Here is a 21321-nt window from a genome sequence, read left to right as displayed (position 1 = left end):
TACAGCTTGAAGTCTGGGATTGTGATGCTTCCTGCTTTGGTTTTCTTTTTCAAGATTGCTTTGGCTATTCGGGGTCTTTTCTGGTTCCATACAAATTTTGGGATTGTTTGTTCTAGCTCTGTGAAGAATGCTGGTGTTATTTTGATAGGAATTGCATTGAATATGTAGATTGCTTTGGTTAGTAGACATTTTAACAATATTTGTTCTTCCTATGTAGGAACATAGAATGTTTTTCCATTTTTTGTGTCTTCTTCAGTTTCTTTCATAACCTTTCTATATTTTTAAGTGTATCAATTTTTCACCTCTTTGGTTAGATTTATTCCTAGGTATTTTATGGTTTTTGGTGCAGTTGGAAATGGGATCAATTCCTTGATTTCTCTTTCTGTTGCTTCATTATTGGTGAATAGGAATGCAACCGTTTTCTGGGCACTGATTTTATATCCTGCAACTTTGCTGAATTCATGAATCAGTTCTAGCAGTTTTTTGATGGAATCTTTTGGGTTTTCCATATAGAGTATCATGTCATCTGCGAAGAGTGAAAGTTTGACCTCCTCCTGGCTGATTTGGATGCCTTTTATTTCTTTATGTTGTCTGATTGCTGAGGCTAAGACTTCCAATACTATGTTGAATAACAGTGGTGAGAGTGGACATCCCTGTCTTGTTCCTGACCTTAGAGCTGAAACCTAAAAACTGAGAGCTTTCCCCCACTGAGGATGATATTAGCATTGGGTCTTTCGTATATGGCTTTTATGATCTCGAGGTATGCTCCTTCTATCCCTACTTTCTTGAGGTTTTTTATTAAGAAAGGATGCTGTATTTTGTCAAATGTTTTCTCTGCATCTATTGAGAGGATCATATGGTTCTTGTCCTTTTTTTATTGATGTGATGAATCACGTTAATTGTTTTTGCGGATATTGAACCAGCCCTGCATCCCAGGTATAAATCCCGCTTGGTCATGGTGAATGATTTTCTTAATGTATTGTTGGATCTGGTTGGCTAATATCTTGTTGAGGAGTTTTGCATCCATGTTCATCAGGGAAACTGGTCCATAGTTCTCCTTTTTAGTGTGGTCTCTGTCTGGTTTGGAATCAAGGTAATGCTGGCTTCATAGAAAGGGTTTGGAAGTTTTCCTTCCATTTCTATTTTTTGGAACAGCTTCAAGAGAATAGGTATTAACTCTTCCTTAAATGTTTGGTAGAATTCCCCTGGAAAGCCATCTGGCCCTGGACTCTTGTTTTTTGGGGTTAAATATTTTTTGTAATGACTTTATATATATAGATATTTAGTGACTTGTCTCTTCATGTCTTTACACTTTTTTTTGCTTGATTATATATATTTTTCTTATTTGTAGAGCTCTTTATATTAGACTATTGATGCTTTTATTATGACGTATTTTGCAAAATTGTTTAATTTTTTTGTCCTTTTGGGTAAGTTTTGGTGTTTGGTACTATACAGAGTTAAGTTTTTATAGATTTTTTTCTTTCATTATACTTGTCATATTTGAAAAGCCCTTTGGGGAAGGTCCCCTACCACCTCACCTTCACCCCAAACCCCTCCAATCTTTCACATAACACTGTTGAGCACTTAACTCAGACATGTAAAATAAACTGGGCACTAAAGGGGCCCCAGTCTTGCTTTTTACCCTGATTTCTGCCAGTAAGTAGGCTGGTTTTAATTTAAACCTAGTCTCTTAGCAAAGGGCTATCATGAGGATGTTTATTGGGACTTATGTAACATTTTGGTCCCTTCCCCTAGGCAATTTATCAACCTTTATGTCAGCTAGATAATTTTACTTCCATTGAGACCCAAGAGAGTCCTCTATCTTAAGAAATAGCTGTGTGGAACCTTTTACTTTACAAAGTGACACTGTTGTTATCTTTAAATTTAGAAAAGACAACAAAGTATTTTTTATTTTCATAAAACAGAAAAGTTACTATGTCTAATTTTCTTACTATATGTAAGATATAAAAAGAAATAAAAGCCTTTAAATCTCTGAAATCAATTCTGAAAAAGATATTCTTAAAAGAATATTATAAAAAATAAAGCAAGTGGAAATAAAAGGATATAATACTCTGTAGGTTATTAGATAAACCCTAACTTTTTCCACAGTGTAGAATATAACACAAATAAAATATAAAATCTTTAGTAAGATGCTCACTAATGACACAATGAAAGGGACTAATGTACCACAGATGCATACATTATACCTTGAAATTTTTCAAAATTATCAGCTTATAGATGATTTTCTCTAACTACACCAGCCTGTTCAGTCCTGTTTCACCAAATACAGCAAGTACCATTAAGCTTTCTTTCATTCTTTTATTTTTACCTTGAAAAGTTACTGTGATCCAAATGAAATTTTGCTGTACCCAAGGCTTTTACAGTCTTGCTGGGTTAATAATGCACCATTATCACAAAGTTTAAAAGGGCCTAAAACGTATACCCTGCTTGATGCTAAATTACTTAAGCACATGTTCTCACAAATAAATATCCATTGACATTTCTGAAATAGAAGGTTATTTTTTAGTCTTTAACATGTCAGAGTTTCCATATACCATATTTTTCACTTTAGCTGAGTCTATAGGAAATATTTCCATCATCGTGAAAAATATTTAGTATGGTACCCTCTAGCTAAAAGCTTCTAAGATATAAGATAGTTCATAGTATTTTTCTCCCTGTATCATTGCAGATGGCAGAATCAAAAACTGGTCAGACCTTAGGACACAGAACCTAGAAGAGACATTTTAACTATGTGTTATTTTGGTCAGGATTAGTTTTTCTGATTAAGAATTCTGTTTCCTCCCCCTCTATCTAGAACTTATACGAATGAATAATAAGTATGATATCTCAGTCTGTTGAATGAGGTCTGTTATATGATAAAGCTTTAACTCATATGCTAAAATATTGTATTATTGATAATAGTATTATATAATGCAGATATTTGCCCAGTGGTCATGGGCTTGCAAATATTTCCCACAGATAGTCTGGGAATAGCTGGAGACTATAAACTTTAATCCAGGCTTTGATTCTGAAAATGAATGAATGAATAGGTGAATAAATAACATACATACATATCCTGTGATTAATTTATTTGTGGCAAGAGGGGCATTGAGAGAACAGAGCTATTATTCATTTGTAAAGGTATTTGCTAGTTTTCAAACATTCTTTTTTATTTAATTTTTTTCTGAAAGTTTATTTCTTTATTTTTTTAGAGAGAGAGCACAAGTGGGGGAGAGACAGAGACAGGGAGACACAGAATCCGAAGCAGGCTCCAGGCTCCGAGCTGTCAGCACAGAGCCCCACGCGGGCTCAGACTCATGAACCACGAGATCATGACCTGAGCCAAAGTCGGATGCTCAACCGACTGAGCTACCCAGGTGCCCCAGTTTTCAAATATTCTTGACGGAGAGTATATCCTTTGCCACAAAATTCAGAGTTAATTCATGCAGATTAAAATTCCTGTAATATATATCTGGAATAATCCTGCCTAATTGACAAATGAACTATCCAAATTAGAAATTTCTAAGAGCACAGTTTTCTTATTGTAAATGTCCTGGCCCACGGCAGTGGTTTGTACAACTGTAGCCGCTCGCCCACCCAGTTTCCATGGTGAGCAGCAGTGCACATTCTAAGAACAGCTCACAGATCGACGGCTGGTAGCCTCTGATAGCCAGGCCAAGAGCACAGGGCAGTTGTGCCATTGAACCAAACAAGGCTGACTAGATGAGGTTGGATCTCTTCAACATAGTCCTTTAAATAGCTGAACCGTAACATGCTCCTTCTTTCTCAGGTGACTGGTGGGCCGCCTTTGTGGGAAAAGCCTCCCTCAGGGAGCAGTGATTGCATGCCCAGCCCCCACCTAGGAAGACCAACAAAGAGCAGCTTGCATTTTCCCTTCCAGCATGTCCCTTTGAACACATATGACAATAAGCAGCACGAGACCCAGGATGTTGAGCTGTCCCAACAGCCTGGCAGCAACAAGATCATCAGAACCACCAGCCAGAAAGCAGAATCCATGTGCATGGGTCATTTCCATAACCGCCATGTCTTCCAGCAACAATTGATTGAAAAGCAAAAGAAGAAACTTCAGGAACAGCAGAAAACAATTCTAGAGCTAAAGGAAAGCCAGCGGTTAGCAGAGGCTCGGTGGGCAGCAGAGAGGGCTGCAGCAGTCACAGATGCACAGAGCTGCCAGCTGTCAAACCCCAGAGGAAAAGAACCTAAAAGAACCTGCCAGGTGCTTCCAAAGTATGTCCATTATATCAGAACACTCTTTGGACTCATGATTTGGGTTTTTTCACCTAGTGTTTGAGAGGCCCCTGAACTTCTTTGCCCAGCTTCCAGACTCTATGATCTCTCCCTTTCTTTTATTGTGTACTCTCAAAAGAAAGAAGCCCCTTTCTCATAGATATTTGAGGCCACTAGCGACCTATGAGTTATATAGTTAGCATTTGTGTTGTGGCTATCATTGTCTGAGGAGCCCTGTTGCTATACCAGTAAAAGAGAATAATGCTTCCTTGCTTACTCTAACTTGATTTCTGGGTTTCTGATTATGTTTAGTCCTGAGAAGCCAGGTTGGACAATATCAGGTGCAAATGGAGCATCCCCTGGACTGGCTAAATACCTAGGTTAAATGTGTAGTTGGTTTGGATAAAAGTAAACATCTTTGAGCCTGAAATAAGAATCCAGATTTCTCAGAAGTGGTTTCAGACATGCTTGTGACATACTCAATACATGTGATAAATGGTAGGATAAGAAGTGGGTGATAGATACCTATTGATTTGAAGCCCTGGGATGGGAGTCTGAGCACCTGACTCACCTTGCAGACTGAGGACAGTCACTCAACCTTCCCATGCCTCCTCACACCAATTTATCGAGTGGGTATAATATGCAGTTATCTTAGAGAGTAAAGATTAATGAAAATTTGTGAAATGCTTTTAGTTCCTCAGGCTCAAGAGTTTTGAACAATGCTGGTTATTGGTCTGAATGCTTTCCTTTTTTTTTTTTAACCCCCAGCTCACCTGTTGCTTCCCCTGGAACTGATGGTAGTAGAAGTGACTCCCAAAATTCTCTCTCTGGAGCCAGAAGGAACCCAAGGCAGCTGATGGCACCCCACCCCATACTGAAAGGCAGGGCGGTCTTGGTGGTGGTCTGGTGGGGGTTATCTTCCTTCCTGAAATAGGATATGCTGGCACTGAATCCCAGCAACTCCTGGGTTTTGAGACTTGGCAGAACCTGGTCAAAGATGTGAAGAGACCAGTGCACCAGAGAGTTTCACGGCTTTTTTCCTGCCCCTTCTGCCAAACTTTTTGGCCTTCCCAACCAATACAAAAAGAACAAAAACAAACTGAAAGATGCATCATCTTTCTGTAATATGAAATTTGGACTGTGGGAAAAAAATGGGACAGTTACACTAATGAGAAAACTCTGAGTAACTGCTAACAACAAACACTGATAAAGATCACCTGACATTATACTTTGTTAACCTTAAAATATTGATCCATTTACAGCAATCCACATCAAGTTACTACATCATCTTATAATGAGTTGTACCTTGATGGTGATAATAACATTTTGATGCATGTGGTAATCATTATTTAAACCAAATAATGCTATGAGAAGAAAAGCATTCTCCACCTAGTGAATCTGCTAATTGTTTTTACTGAATACTCAGTCATGCACTGTATATGTTTGTATATAGAGGTAGGCACATTAGCAGTTCAGTTATATTGTGGTTTGTAAATCGGATTTTTCACCTATGGCAAGATAGTTGCCCTAATAAGAAGTGACGTCACCTGAAGGCACACTGTGCCTGAAGTCCTTCCTTTTCATGAAGAAAGTAGCAGGCTTTGCATTGACTCTTTGCCAGGACAGCAGTCTATGCCATCTTTGTCTACCCCTGAGGATGGTCAGGAAATGCCTAGTTCAGTGTGCTTGTTTTTAAAAAATTGTTTGGATCAAGGGGTTATCATATTTTAGAACTGCAGGCTCCTTTTCAAGTAGTCTTTAATGATTCGCTCTAGAAAACATGGGGAAAGCGCTTATTACCAGAGACTCTGCTCCTCAGGGCTCTTGCTTTAATCCTCTAGTCTATTTCTGCCTCCTTGAAGACAGCCTCACTGCCGCCATCTGCAGCTTTCCCACTATTCTTTTTCTAGGAAAGCAGACACTTAATATCTGTAAGAAATAGCCTGGTGAGTTTTTTGTTTATTAATTCTTGAAAGTTGGACTTAAATTTTTCCTATCACGGCACAAGGAACCAAAAGTAACTTGGCTGACTTAGGTGGGCAGAACATGATACTCCTCCCACCCGTGCCCATCTTCCTGTAAAAGCTCAACTGATGACAGAGTCATATTATCAGACCATCTTGCACATTTGCTTCTTTTGGATCGATATTTAATAGACTGTCAAGCACAGGAGTCTGACACTTGAATTCACTCAGATGCCAGTTCTCTAAATGCCTAGTACAATTCCATTTTCTGCCCATCTGGATATCTATTCTTGCCTTAAAACTAGATTTTAATATATTCATCGTGACCCCAAACTTCGTTTGTTGTTGTTGTTTCACCTACAGACATACTTACATGTATGTATGTAGTATAATGACTTAGGGAAAAATAGCAGACCCAATGGGATTTGAAGACTGATTGTACTGTCAAAGTCTGTGTCAGATGTATTTAAAGTTTTCTACATTCGTTAAAGAAATGATCAAATTAAAATTCTGGTTTCTGGGGGCACCTGGGTAGCTCAGTCGGTTAAGCGCCCGACTCTTGATCTCAGGGTCATGAGTTCAAGCCCCGCGTTGGGCTCCATGCTGGGTGTGAAACCTACTTAAAAAAGAATTCTGGTTTCTGGGTTTCATTAAGAAAAGTATCATCAAGGCACATTATCTTATTTAAATCACTAAACGTTTATTCTAATAGAAAAGTAAACAAAAAAACAATTTGCAAATTGTTCATCACTGCTGAGGATAGGATTTTAGGTCTTTAACTTGTACGGGGTATGTAAGTAACACATATATACTCATATATGTATAAATAGCAACTACAACTTCTATTTTATATGAACTTTTTATTTATATATTTACCAACAAATAAATAAATGTTTCTGAGATTGTAAACACTCAACCGGCAAGAAAACCCTAACAGTAACACTAAATTTTGCTATAAAATGTGGAGACATTTCTTTTGCAATGTTCCTTATATTTTTTATATCGGAGCTCTGTTACTATTTTCTAGCCATGGAAGAGAGAGCAGTTCAGCGAGCTGAACGTAGGCGGATCTTGGCAGAGAGGAAGAAAAAACAAGAAGAGGAGAAATTGGTAAATCAAGAATGAAACCCCAGGCAAGAAAAAAGATTCGTATAGGTCTTTATTTAAAAAAAAAAAAAAAAAATGAGGCCTAGCTTGTTTAAGTGTTTTGAGACAAGAGAGCTAGGCCAACTTTAGAAATGGCTTTTTACCCACTGGCCTGAACTCTGTGAAAATTTTAGGAAAACAAAGGTAAAAAACAGAAACACCATTAGTGTAGCAGGAAGGAAATGTTATAAAAGTTGATGAGAGCCAGCAATTGGGAAGATCTGCACATTTAGATTTAGATGTCTGATCTGGTAAGCTGCAAAGGTGAGTAGTTCCTGTCATACAGAGTTATGACCTAGACTGTCAAAAGTAAATTTTGTACCTAGTAAGAAAAAATAAATAGTTCCAACAGTTTGGGGGAGTTTTGAGTGTGAAATGAAAGAAATTTTTCCGACACTTTATAGAGTTTGGACTTAGTGTTTCACAGGTGAAAATAACTAAAAAGTAATTATTTTTTACTGAAAAAGTAATGTCCTTTTCTTGCTTAGTATCACCTTCCCAAGTAGAAGATAATTATTTTGGAGATACTTTTAAGTTACACAAGTGATCACCTATTTGTTGGGTTTGCTACTTTTATCATGAAGTATAGGCTTCTTGCAGGGACAGAGCGGGCACTTTGGTAGATACTTGACTTTCTTCAATATGAAAAATCTTAGGTCCATACAAATATAGCATTCTCATTGTTTACTGACTCTAATGTTGATTAGGCCCAGTTAAAGGCCCAAGAGGAGGACCGTCAGAAGAGGGAAGCAGAAGAAAAGGAAGCTCACCTTAAGAAAAAACAAGAAGAGAAGAGACTGCAGAAAATGGTTTGTAGCAAATGTTTGGTCAGCCATACATAGCACCTGTCTCTTAAAGCCTATTGTGTGCATTACTGTGGCCCTGTGCACCTTCTCCATCCCAGAACTTCCAACCAGAACACTCTTTGCACACCTCTACCCTTTTTTTCTACCTTAGTTAGTGAAAACCTGCTCATTCTTCAGCTTAAACAGAACTTCTTCCAGATTAGCCTTTCTTGCCTTGTACACTCTCTTCTCCACCCAAGGTTAAGTTCCCCTTAATGGACTCTGAAATGTATTTCCTTCAAAGCATTACCAGGGCTTGTAATTAAGCATATGTTTTGTGGTTGTCTTATTGATTTCAGCATCCCCAACTAAACTGAAATCTCCTTGAGAATAAAGGGAGCAGTCTGGTGCTGCTCACGGTTGTTTTGGTTAGCAGTATAGTAGGCATATAGTAGGAACTCAGCAAGTATGTTGAATGAGTGAATAGATGAATGAACAAATAAGTGAACAAATGGAGGAAAATACAGAAGAAATAAGAGCTGAAACTCTTACTTTCAAGATTATTAAATTCTGGTTGGAAAGATAAGGCCTAAAATTGCACACCTGTCAGACAATGTAGTCCAGCATATGCTGTCTTGTGCCTCAAAGTCCAAAGGAGATCAAGAGAGTCATACAAGGCAAGACCTATTAAGATTTGGGGGATATTATAGACCTTTTTGTAGAAAAGAGATTCAAATTGGAAATTGTATTAGTCATGATTCTACAGAGAAATGGAAGCAATAAGATATATGTATAAGGAAGAGATTTATTATGAGGAATTGGCTCACATGATTATAGAGATTGAGAAGTCCCACAGTCTGCCCTCTGCAAACTGTAGACCCAGAAAAGCCAGCAATGTAATTCCAGTCTGAGTCTGAAGGCCTGAAACCAGGATAATTGATGGTATAGATTCCACATTAGGAGCAGGACAAGACCAATGTCCCATCTCAAGCAGGCAGCCAGAAAGAAAAAAGAGGCAAATTGTTCCTTGGACAATGCCATTTGGACATTTGGGAGGACAGTCTACAAAGTCCATGGATTCAAATGCTAATCTCATCCCAAAACACATTCACAGACACACCCCTAAATGTTTCATGTAGGCATCCTGTGGCACATTCAAGTTAACACATAAAATTAACAAGTCTACCCCTTATCAACTTGGCATCCATACATATCTTCTTAACTCACACTTGATCTCCAAATAAAGACAACAACAAGATCGTAATTCTGCTTAACTTGATACAACTATCCTGCGTACAAGTGAAAGCATACTAACTCCTTCCCCAGAAGAGGAAGTAAAGTTGTTGAGTGATGTTTACTCTTCTCGTTGCTCTCCCATAACTTAAATACCGTGATGTAAAATTAAAAATACTTAAACACAATGATACAAAGTCAATACATCTTATATTACTGTTCATTGCAGAACATTTGAGAATACCGAAAAAAAACTTTTTTTAAATCTATGAGCTCAGCACTAAGAGGTAACTATTTAATACCTTAGTATATTTACTTCTTTTTCTCTAAGCATGTCTCTCTTAATAGATTGATAACCTGGGGGTGGGGGAAGGGGCGGTGCATGTAGCTTTTAAGCTCCTTTTTTGCATTTCAGAGTCTATCAGTATTTTCACTTGTCATTCACAATTCTTCAAAACCTATATTATATGCTGAAGGTCATTTTTTTAAGTTTTTAAATTAAGTTAGTTAACATAGAGCATTACTACTAAAATGTTAACATATTTGTTTCAAGTGTAGAATTTAGTGACTCATCACTTACCATACAACACCGAGTGCTCATCACAAGTACCCTCCTTAATACCCATCATTTTTAAAAAATAAACTTTTTCTTTTGGATAATTTAGGCTTACAAAAAAGTTGCAAAGGTAGTACAGGGAGATTTCCTACAACCCTCACTCAGTTTCAGTTTCTCCTTTAATGTTACCATCTTATATTACCATGGTACGTTTGTCAAAGCGAAGAAACCAACATTATTACATTACTATTAACACCAGACATTATTCAGATTTCACCGATTTTTCCAGTTTTTCTAACTTTTTTGCTGTGTCTTCACGTAGTGGAAAGAGCTAGGGAGCTCTGTGGGGTCTGTTTTATGACAGCACATCCCATTCTGAGGGCTCCACCCTCATGACCTAAGCACCCAAAGGCCCCACTTCCTAACACCATCACTTTGGGCACTTTAGTAGATACTTGACTTTCTTCAATATGAAAAATCTTATGTCCATACAAATATAGCATTCTCATTGTTTACTCTTCCCTTTCGGTATCCGCTAGCTCAGTCTGTAACCTTAAAGCCTTTGCCTGTGTGAGGTTCCCCCTCCACTTAGGTGAGATATGGGGGGCAAGTCTGGGCAGAGCTCTCTTCCCCCCAGCTGCAGTAGAAGTCCACTAGTACACTGAAGTAGGGCCACTTGCAGATGAAGGCTTTGTTTCCCAAGGGAGAATGGTTTGGGCAGATTTTACAGTGACTGCTGTTACTCTCCCCGAGCCAGAACCATGGTAGGAACTTTATCTGGATTCCCTCGATTCTCTCTGTGACAGCCTGGTGGAGTTCCTAGAGCAAAAGCCTGCAAAAAGGTGGGAACCTCCCTATCACTATGACCTGCAGATAAAATATAACATTAGTCCAAAATGGTAGACCAAGAGATTTGTCATATAGACTAGTTTCCATTTAGTAAATCTACTATAGCTGTTTCAATAAAGATAGATGCATGTTCAAACTCTGTTTGAGCTTTCTTTGCAAGCAGCTTCAGATCTAAAATACATTTGGCAGTTGTCTCCTTTGCTTCTGGGCAGTCATGCTCTCCACAGTGTATTTCTCTACCCAGTTTATCATGAGGTCTTTTTCCTTCTGATGCATCATATTCTGCACAGGCAATTCTTTACCTCCTTGTGTACTTGATACAGCCATTCCTAGTAAGCAACCACCAAGGCCATGGCAGCATTATTCCTCTGGACAAAAAGATAATGACATTTCTGAACTAGTGCCTGCTATGACTTCTCTGAATCAGTCACATCCTGGATGTATTTGATGGGAGCCTGCTTCTCTTCTTCTAGTTGGGTTTTTTTTTTTTTTTTTTCTTATTATTTGTTTACAGTATGAGGTACCATATTTTCTAATTACATAGATGAGCAACCCTACTGTTGATATGGTAGAGAAGGTTTCTGGGGCAGTCTCATGTATTTCTTTGGATAAGAAATACAAGATAAGTCCTTTGACATGTTTCAGGATAAAGGAACTAAAACAATTCCTTAGGGATAAGCCTATGACAAATTTGTCCTGTATATTCAGAAAGAAATGGTTCAGGGTTAAGACATGACTGCCCTTCCTGAAAGGGCCTACCTTGTTACCTACATTTTAGCTGGTGCTAAAATTCTGCATTCTTCAGGGAAGGCCACTGTAGCTATGGCAGGAAGTATGACCTGGGACAGCATGGTCATTCATTGATGATCCAAGTGATGGTGGCTTAGTGTTTCTGTGTCCCTGACAGGGTAGCTTGTCAGATGTAGCAGTATGATGGCCACTTGTGGGTCTCATTCAGTGACCTTTTGAAAATAAAAATCTAGGGGTGCCTGAGTGGCTCAGTCAGTTAAGCATCCAACTTCAGCTCAGGACATGATCTCACAGCTCATGAGTTCTAGCCCCACATTGGGCTCTGTGCTGACAGCTCAGAGCCTGGAGACTGCTTTGGATTCTGTGTCTCCCTGTCTCCCTCTCTGCCCCTTCGCCGCTCATGCATGCGCGCTCTCTCTCTCTCTCTGTCTCTCAAAAATACACACTTTTAAAAAATTATAAAAAAGAAAAAAATCTAAACTTTAACATCCCATTGTCCATTTTTCTGAAAAGCTTACTTTCTAGTAATATTTATCAGGCAGTAACTTTTATGGATATATAAATATGTTTTTGATTAATAGACAGTTGATGAAGTTTTTGGTTGAAAAGATAAATTTATCAGAGAAGACCAGACAAGATTTGAAGTCTTCCATAATTGTGTAACAAGCATATTTGTTCACTAAACAAGTATCTATAGAGCCTCTACTATGTGCTAGGCATCATTCTAGGTATTAGAATAGAGCAATGGAGAAGACAGACAACACTTCTGCCCTTGCGAAGATTATATGCTACCTGGGGAGAATAGGAAGTAAACAAGGTAACAAAGAAGTAGGGAGGGAGAGGTAAAATGGGGGAATGAGGGAAGCAAGATGGAAAGGCTTCTCTGAGGAGGTGATATTTGAGCTGTAAGATGCTAAGGAGGCTTCTGCAAGGTCCAGTAGGGGCATGTTAAATGTGAGATACCTATTACACATCCAACTGAATGTATCAAATAGCTGAATATATAAGCCTGGATATGAAGATTGTAGTAAGGAACGTGAAAGTCAAAAACATGTCAGTGTTATTAATGCTCTGGGAATGGATGAAATCAGCTTGGGAGATTGGATGGAGAAGAAATATAAGGGTCCAAGACCAAGTCCTAGAGTGTATAAATAATTACTGAGGATGAGAAGCTAATGAGGTAGAAAGAGAACCAGAAGAAATTTTTGTCAAAAAAGCTGAGAGAAAAACCATTTCTGGAAAGGGGTTGATGGTAGTTAACTGTACTAAATAGTGCTGAGTTCAATTAAAAGGACAGACTCTTTGATTTGGCAAGATGGAGCTCATTCATGACTATGAGTATAATAGGGGTCACATGGGATCAAAGAAGATTCTGTCATGGCTGGTGATTGTTTTTTCTGCCTTATTTTATTTTCTAAAGATGGGAGTTACATGTACATAGTTGCATAGCGATGGGAATGATCCAGTAGTGAGGGAGAAATTCATGATACCAGAGAGCAAAGGGTATAAATTATAGGAGTATATAAATGTTCCAGAATATGTGCCAGAACACAATGAAAGGGTGGCTTATAGTGGACAGAAGGCAGAGAGTTTGGGAATGGTGTTGACTGCCCTGTAGTCTTCTTAATTCTTGCTGTAATTCCTGGTCTTTCAAAGTAGTAGTGGTGGAGAAATGTACACATGCACATATACATGTTCAGATTAGTCTTATTTTTTGCACATCACTTGAATAATTTAAATCAGAAAGATGCCCTAATTTTGTATCCCTTCTTAGCCTGAGTGAACTATGCTATATGAAACCCCAATATAAGTGCCATCTCAAAGCAGACACCATCATTTCATGTAATCCTTTGTTTTATATACAGGAAATGGAAAATATGGTAATATTAATGAAATACAGTGAACTCTTGAGGAATCCTTAATCAAGAGGTAAAATATATATTTAAATAATTTGCTGTGGAAACCGAATTTTGGCTCAAGCAGCTTTCTATTAAATGTTTTTCTTTCTATTTTTTTCATGGAAAAGTAAACTTCAAAGAAGGCTATTTTAATTTGCAACGATGTGGAAGGAACTAGGGTGTATTATGCTAAGCGAAATAAGTCAAAGAAAGACAAATACTGTATGATTTCACTCTTGTGGAATTTAAGAAACAAAATAGATGAACATATGGGAGGAGGAAAAAAGGGAGAAACAAACCATAAGAGACTCTTAAGAATAGAGAACAAACTGAGGGTTGGTGGAGGGAGGTGGGTAGGGGATGGGCTACATGGGTGATGGGTATTAGGAGGGCACTTGTTATTGATGACCACTGGGAGTCGTATGTAAGTGACGAATCACTGAATTCTACTCCTGAAGCCAGTATTGCACTGTATGTTAACTAATTAGAATTTAAACAAAAATTTGAAAAGAAAAAGTAATAAAGACTCATTTTCCCTGCTCCATCCAAAAATGGGTTTTCTTTTGAACCTACATCAGCCATAGAGTTGTAATTCTAGGAAAATATTTACACCATAACTTAGGTGTGTGTGTGTGAACAGGGTTGGTGAGACTGAGGATTTCTCCAAAGGCTTACTGTCTGTGTTGAATTACTGTCTGTAAGTTGCAACTGCCATCTCAATGCTACAGGGACATTTCAGTGGATGTGAAAATGGCTACTTTTCTGTTTTCCTCCTCACATAACCCTCAGCTGCTCCTTGTTACTCTTTAAGAAAATTCCTATAAATGATTTTTATTTCTGACCATTCAGTTCAATATCTCAAGTGTCTGGAATAAAGATTATAAAGATAATTTTATGTTAGTGATTTAGAGAATGTGGACATTTCATCGTGAGGAATTTGTACTGAAACTGGTAGTTTGGAATGGAAGATCAGGACAAATCTCCCTTCCATATTAGAAATGTTCCACTTGCTTCTCTCATTTTTTTTTTTTTTTTTCTTGCATAAGACTCAGCAATGAAGCAGCTTGTCAGAATCAGCTAATTCAGCACACTTTTCCTCAAGTGAAATTGGGGGGGGGGGGAGGGTAGAAAAAGAAGCTTAAATTCAATATTTTTATATTTACACTACATAGATGACAACTACTGTAAAGTCTTTGCTTTTGTTCTTGTGACTCTCGTAACGGGTATCAGTTGCTACCACTCACCTTTTTAAGGTAGTTTTTTCTCTCACTTTTATTATAGCTCATTTTTATTAAAAAGAGAAATACAAGAAATCCTAATACCTTTACAGTAAACCATTAAGCTTCCGTCATCTTCCTCAGTCAGCCTCTCGGGGTGCAGTTCTTCTTTGAAGAGAACGGAGGTGTCTTTTCTCAGTGCATCACCACGGATGGTTAAGCTTTCTCCTCCTCAGAGAAGGGAGGGCTGCCTAATGATCATCAAATATTTTTAACTCTTTTTTGGACTTATTTGTTCATCACGTTTTTAAAAATCCCAGTGTAAGAATATAATTGTAGGCATTAAATGGAGTATAGAGTATCTTTAAATTTAAATTGGGTATTATTTACATATAAATCTCTACCCCATAATCCAAACGAAGGGGCTGTATTGCTACATTTCCCATAATAATGAGGGGAAAATATTGATTGCTCTTCTAACTAGATGTTTTACTTTGGGGGAACTTAGTGACATACAAATCATCTGTGAACAATGCTGAATATATCTAAGAATATGTACAGCATTCATTCGTGTAGTACTTACGACCAACTTTTCCCCACCCTCTTGGCAGAATTGTTTCCCATGATGCTCCAGTGTTCTGTTACCATGATTAGCACACTGTTTAGTAGTTATATGTTGAAATTACATTAATTAGTTATTTGTTGAAATTCATTAGTGTTTGGGTCATGGCATTTTTACTTATTTTTTGCAGCTTTGCTGAGGTATAATTCTTCCTAATGAAGTGACCCTTTTGTCATGATATAATGACCTTTTTTATCTTTTATTATAGATTTTGGCTTAATGTCTGATGTAGATATAACTACCCCTGCTCTCTTTGGTTTGCATTTGCATGGAATATCTTTTTTCCATCCCTTTACTGTTAGTCTCTATGTGTCCTTAAAGCTGAAATGAGCCTCTCCCAGGCAGCAGATGGTTGGGTCCTGGATTTTTTTAATCCATTCAGCCACTGTATGGCTTTTAATTGGACAATTTAGTCTGTGTGCATTTAGGTTTTTGTTTGTTTTAGAGAGAGTGCAAGTGGGGGAGGGGCAGCGAGAAAGAGAGAGAGAATCTTAAGCAGGCTCTACGCTCAGCATAGAGCCTGACACAGGGCTCAATCTCATAACCCTGAGATCATGACCTGAACTGAAATTAAGAGTCAGATGCTTAACTGAGCCACCCAGGCACTGCAGTCTGTGTTCATTTTAAGGTAATTGATAAGGGGCACCCGGGTGGGTGGCTCGGTCACTTAAGCATCCAACTTCAGCTCAGGTCATGATCTCATGGTTCGTGAGTTCAAGCCCCACATCGGGCTCTGCACTGACAGTGTGGAGCCTGCTTGGGATTCTCTCTCTGCCCCTCCCCTGCTCATGCGCTCTCAAAATAAATAAACTTAAAAAAATAAATAAAGTAAATGATAGGTGTGGACTTACTCTTGCCATATTGTTTATTGTAGTTTTGTAGTTCCTTTATTCCTTTCTTCCTCTCTTGCTTTCTTCTTTTGTAATTTAATGATCCTCTGTAGTGGAATGCTTTGATTCCTTTCTCTATCTTTTTTTGTGTACTTACTGTAGGTTTATGCTTTTTGGTTATAAGGCTGACATAAAACATCTTATAGTTATAATCATCTGTTTTAAGCTGATAAGTTTGTATACAAACTTCTACATTTTTATACTCTCGCTCCCAGTTTGTGTTGATGTCACAATTTACAATTCTTAATAGTGAGTATCCATTAACAAATTATCACTATAGTTATTTTTAATACTTTTGTCTTCTGACCTTTATACTGGAGTTATAAGTGATTCACCCACCACCATTACAGTATTAGAGTATTCTGGATTATACCACACACACACACACACACACACACACACACACCTTTACCAGTAAATTTTATTGTTTTATAATTTAATATGTTTTCATGTTACTAATTAGTGTCCTTCACTTCAACTTGAAGAAGTCCCTTTAACATTTCTTGTAAGGCTGGGCTATTGGTAATGAACTCTTTCAGCTTTTGTTTGTAAAACTCTTTTATCTCTCCTTCAATTCTGAAGGACACCTTTGCCAGGTAGAGGATTCTTGTTTGGCAGTTTTTTTCTTTCACACTTTGAATACATCATCCCACTATCTCTGGCCTGCTAGATTTCTGGCTGAAAAACTGGCTGACTGTCTTATGGGAGTGCTCTTATATGTAACAAGTTGTTCTTCTCTTGATGCTTTTAAGCTTCTCTCCTTGTCTTTTAACTTCTGACAATTTAATTATGTGTTTTGGTGTGTGTGTCTCTTTAGATTCATTTTGTTTGGTATTCTTTGGGCTTTCTGGATGTGTATGTCTGTTTATCTCCCCAGGTGAGGGAAGTTTTCAGCCAGTATTTCTTTCAATAAGCTTTCTGCTCCTTTCTTCTCGAACCTGTATAATGGAAATATTTGTACCTGTGATGGTGTACCATTAGTGCCTTAAGCGATTCTTTGCTCTGTCTTTATGTTGGCTGATCCTTTCTTCTGCCTGATATAGTCTACTATTGAACCCCTCTATTGAATTTTTTCAGTTCAGTTATTGTATTCTTCAGCCGTATGATTTATGTTTGGGGTTGTTCTTTAAATATATTTTGTATCTCTTGGAGAAATTCTGTCTTTCCTCATGCATTGCTCTCCTGACCTCAGTAAGAATCTGTACAACCACTGTTTTGAACTGTCTATTAGGCAAGTCACTTATTTCATTAAGATTGCTTTCTGGAGATTCATCTTGTTCCTTTGTTTGAAAGATATTCCTGTTTCTCTATTTTTCTTGACGCTCTTGGTCTCTGCACATTAGATAAAGCAGCCACCTCTCCTAGTCTTAACAGAGTGGTCTTATGTAGGAGATGAACCTTGTCAGCTTGGCCCAGGTTCTTGGTTGTCTCTCAGACCTCTGTGATCATTCAGTCTGCTGCCTTTGTTCTTAGTTCCCAGTAGTTGAGCCTGTACCAAGACCTGTCAGTGTTCCAAAGGGGAGAATCTCAGTCAGCACCTGGATGCAAGCTGATTAAAAACTGTACCCTCAGGCAGCAGCTGGAAATGTAGGTAACTAAGCCCCTTTGAGAGAAACTATGAGATGTGTCTTTGCCTGCTCCCTCTGCACTGAGCCCAGGTGTGTAGCCACAGGGGGAGAGGGATGCTTCTAAACCCATTTAAAAACTGCTTCTTTGTTACAGTCCTATAGGACCTGTGAATATAAGCTCCATTGGCTTTCAGAGCTGGGCAAACCAGGGTCCCATCCCTCAGGTGGTTGTCATAAATGTTGGGTAACCAGATTGTATCCACGCTCCTTCCAGAGAGATGCTGGTGGTCTTGTTTTATCACTGGAGTGAGTTAGAGGGAGAGGACAGGGGAAGGCCCCATCAGACAACTTCAGTCTCTGGGGAAGAAGACTATAGCCAACCCCTGAATGTGTGCTAAATTAGAAACTGGACCCTCAGGAATTAGCTTATAAAGTATGCCATCAAACTCTTTCAGGGAAATACTGGGAGATGGGCGCTTTTGCCTGCTCTGTCAGGGCTGAGCCCCACGGGGATGGCTGTAGGGAATGCTCACACATCCATTAAGAACCATTTCTTGGTTTTGTGTATCTCATGGACACAGGCTCCACTGGCTTTCAGAGCCAGTTGTTTTAGGGGCCTTTCCTTTGGGTTGGTTGTTTTAAAAGTTGAAATACTAGATGTGCAGTCCAAACCCTTCATTCCTCAGAGAGAAGTTCGGAGTTGGGAGTTCCCTTCCTGTTGTATGGTGCAGTGCCAGGGATGGGGTTCAGTCAAGAATGTGTTTCAGCCTTTCCTACCCACTTTGATGTGGGTATTCTCTCATTCACCTGATATGGAAGTCGCTCAGCTAGTTTCTGGACTTCTTTTAGAGGGAAATGCTCCATCTGTGGCTATACACTGAGTGCATCCAAGGGAAGAGGGAAGTCCAGGACCTCCTAGGTCACCGTCTTGGTCCCTCCTCAGCAGTTTTACTTTTTAATTTTTCCCAGAAAGAACTAGAGAAGCAGAAGAGAATTAAGAGGAACCAACAGCTGGAAGCAGCAGCTAAAGAACATTATGAAAGAGTGTTGCTAAGAAAAAAAGGCATGGAGCCTTGGAAAAGATTGAGAATGCAAAGCAAGCAAAACATTCAGGTATAGTGTCACGAGCTTCCTCCCAAAATTACAAAATGAATAAATAGAATTTTCAAATAGAATAAACCCCCAATTAGGATTTGATGGTTGTTTGTTTGGTGTTTAAAAGCCAGAAATATTATTCCAGACCTACTATTTGAGTATATGTATTTCTTTATTTGGGATAAGAGCTCAGATTTGGTCATCAAAGATGGAGGAAGATTTCTGTAATTAGGTAAGTTAGAAACAAAGTGAGGTGTGTTTGTTTTGTTTTTAGTTTTAGAGAGGGAGTGGGGGAGGGGGGGAGGGGGAGAGAGAGAGAGAATGAATGAATGAATGCATCAATGCATCCCAAGCAGGCTTCATGCTCAGCATAGAACCCAAAGCAGAGCTCGATCCCACAACCCTGGGATCGGACCTGAGCCAAAATCAAGAGTTAGGCACTCAACTGAGACACCCAGCTGCCCCAAAATTAGTAAATGTTTTTTATTAAAGACTTTCAAAGTAAGATAAAGAGAGGCCTTTCTCAATTTTAGCCATGTTTTTAATAAAGAGAAAATGACTACCATAAGGAATATTAGTCAGGTTTCTACTTCAATAAAACTGCATAACAAACAGCCCTCAATAATCAGTGGCTTATTTCTTACTCACATGTCTGTGGCCCAGTTGTGGATTACATTCAGATCTCTCCAAAGCCTCTTTCTGGCTTCAGCAGTAATTTAGGCCATGCTTTTACCTGGTAGATGTCTGAGGTACCAAGACTAAACCCAAATATGTACACCAATACAAAGCCTCTGCTTGTATCACATCCACTAACATTTGATTGGCCAAAGTACCAGAGCCAAACTCAAGATCATTATGGGAGAAAAAGGTTCCTACTTCATTGGGAGGCACTATGATATGACACACAGAAAGTATGGGTGTATAATCCTATTATAGGGACAATAATCTACTCTGCCACACAGAAATACATAAAATCAAATAACACTAAACTTCAAATTTACCCACTACATAGGGCAGGACATTCTAAACTAAATGATCAGAAGCTCAAAATGGATAAAATGTTATTTTCAAAATGTTGTCTAATAATAAGCATAGTAATCTATACTAGTTATGACCACTCTTACTTACACATTTGGCCAGGTTAATACTGAAAAGTAAAACTAGCATTTTTGATTATGAAAACCAAATATAATAAGAGTCCCACAAAATTGAGTAATGCTGTGGGTTATACCTCTGTGCACATGACTTAGGCTGTTTTTTTCCTCCCTACCTAATCTATTCATTCTTCATTCTCTTTGTTCTCTTCCTGTCTTTCACACTTTCTTTCTACCTTCCCAAAATGTCCTTCCCACTGTCTTTTCTCTGTCCCTGATTTTTTGCACTCAGCCTCCTTACCAGTGGTTCTGGAACTGTTGAGTATTCCAGACCTGCTGATGAAGTCAGTTTGTGGTGATCAGGCCTGAGGGCAAGAGGATCCATCTGTGCCCTAAGCCATTGCTTTTTGCTTTGGCTTTTTCTTGTAATCAGATAGGAGGGCTGACTCCCTGGTCTTCTGAATGAATGAATCTGGAAATGAAATTTGAAATTTGAATTGAAATTTGCTTCTTACAATATACTACCAAATGATAAGTTGGTTATATCTGATAGTTTGCTATCCAATTGAATTTCTAGTTTTGTTTTACCTGGCTTTTGTATATTTTGGGGAGATTTTCAATTATTAATACCCAAAGAAAAAGTAGACAGGGAGTGGAAAGACTCACTCTTATATTTTTTTTTTTTTTTTTAAGATAACTTTTTTTTTTTTTCAACGTTTATTTATTTTTGGGACAGAGAGAGACAGAGCATGAACGGGGGAGGGGCAGAGAGAGAGGGAGACACAGAATCGGAAACAGGCTCCAGGCTCTGAGCCATCAGCCCAGAGCCCGACGCGGGGCTCGAACTCACGGACCGCGAGATCGTGACCTGGCTGAAGTCGGACGCTTAACCGACTGCGCCACCCAGGCGCCCCTCACTCTTATATTTTTATAAGCTCTTCTTTTGTCCTAATTTTTTACTAAACTAAACCAAAAAAGGTATAACATCTTGGAGGCTCCTGGGTGGCTCAGTCAGTTAAGCGTCTGACTTCAGCTCAGGTCATGATCTCACAGTCTGTGGGTTTGAGCCCTGCATCAGGCTCTGTGCTGACAGCTCAGAGCCTGGAGCCCTGCTTCAGATTCTGTGTCTCCCTCTCTCTCTCTCTCTGTTCCTGCCCCGCTCATGCTCTGTCTCTCTCTCTCTCTCAAAAATAGACATTAAAATTTTTTAAAAATTTTAAACATAAGGTATAAGATTTTGAAATGAAATTGAATCTATGGGTGAATAACCAAATGAAAAAAAAAATTTTTTTTTAAGTTTAATTATTGGGGCGCCTGGGTGGCTCAGTTGGTTAAGCATCTGACTCTTAGTTTCAGCTCAGGTCATGATCTCAGTTTCATGAGTTCAAGCCCCATGTCAGGCTCTG

General features: G+C 38.6%; 1 protein-coding gene across 4 annotated transcripts in view; it reads left to right on the top strand.

Moving 5' to 3' along the window:
* Positions 1 to 21321, top strand: part of CCDC191 (coiled-coil domain containing 191) — a 90256-nt gene that overhangs the window by 50015 nt on the left and 18920 nt on the right. For all 4 annotated transcript variants that reach the window (XM_045502093.1, XM_045502092.1, XM_045502091.1 and 1 more), the window contains 5 exons: positions 3791 to 4248; positions 5017 to 5129; positions 7240 to 7322; positions 8066 to 8167; positions 18696 to 18839. In XM_045502093.1, coding sequence (XP_045358049.1) covers positions 3791 to 4248; positions 5017 to 5129; positions 7240 to 7322; positions 8066 to 8167; positions 18696 to 18839 — 900 coding nt within the window. The remainder of the gene's footprint in view (positions 1 to 3790; positions 4249 to 5016; positions 5130 to 7239; positions 7323 to 8065; positions 8168 to 18695; positions 18840 to 21321) is intronic.

This window comes from Leopardus geoffroyi, chromosome C2, assembly GCF_018350155.1.
Source record: "Leopardus geoffroyi isolate Oge1 chromosome C2, O.geoffroyi_Oge1_pat1.0, whole genome shotgun sequence".
NCBI classification, from domain to species: domain Eukaryota; kingdom Metazoa; phylum Chordata; class Mammalia; order Carnivora; family Felidae; genus Leopardus; species Leopardus geoffroyi.
The sequence above is the reverse complement of the archived record's forward strand: the minus strand, read 5'-3'. Positions and strand labels throughout refer to the sequence as shown.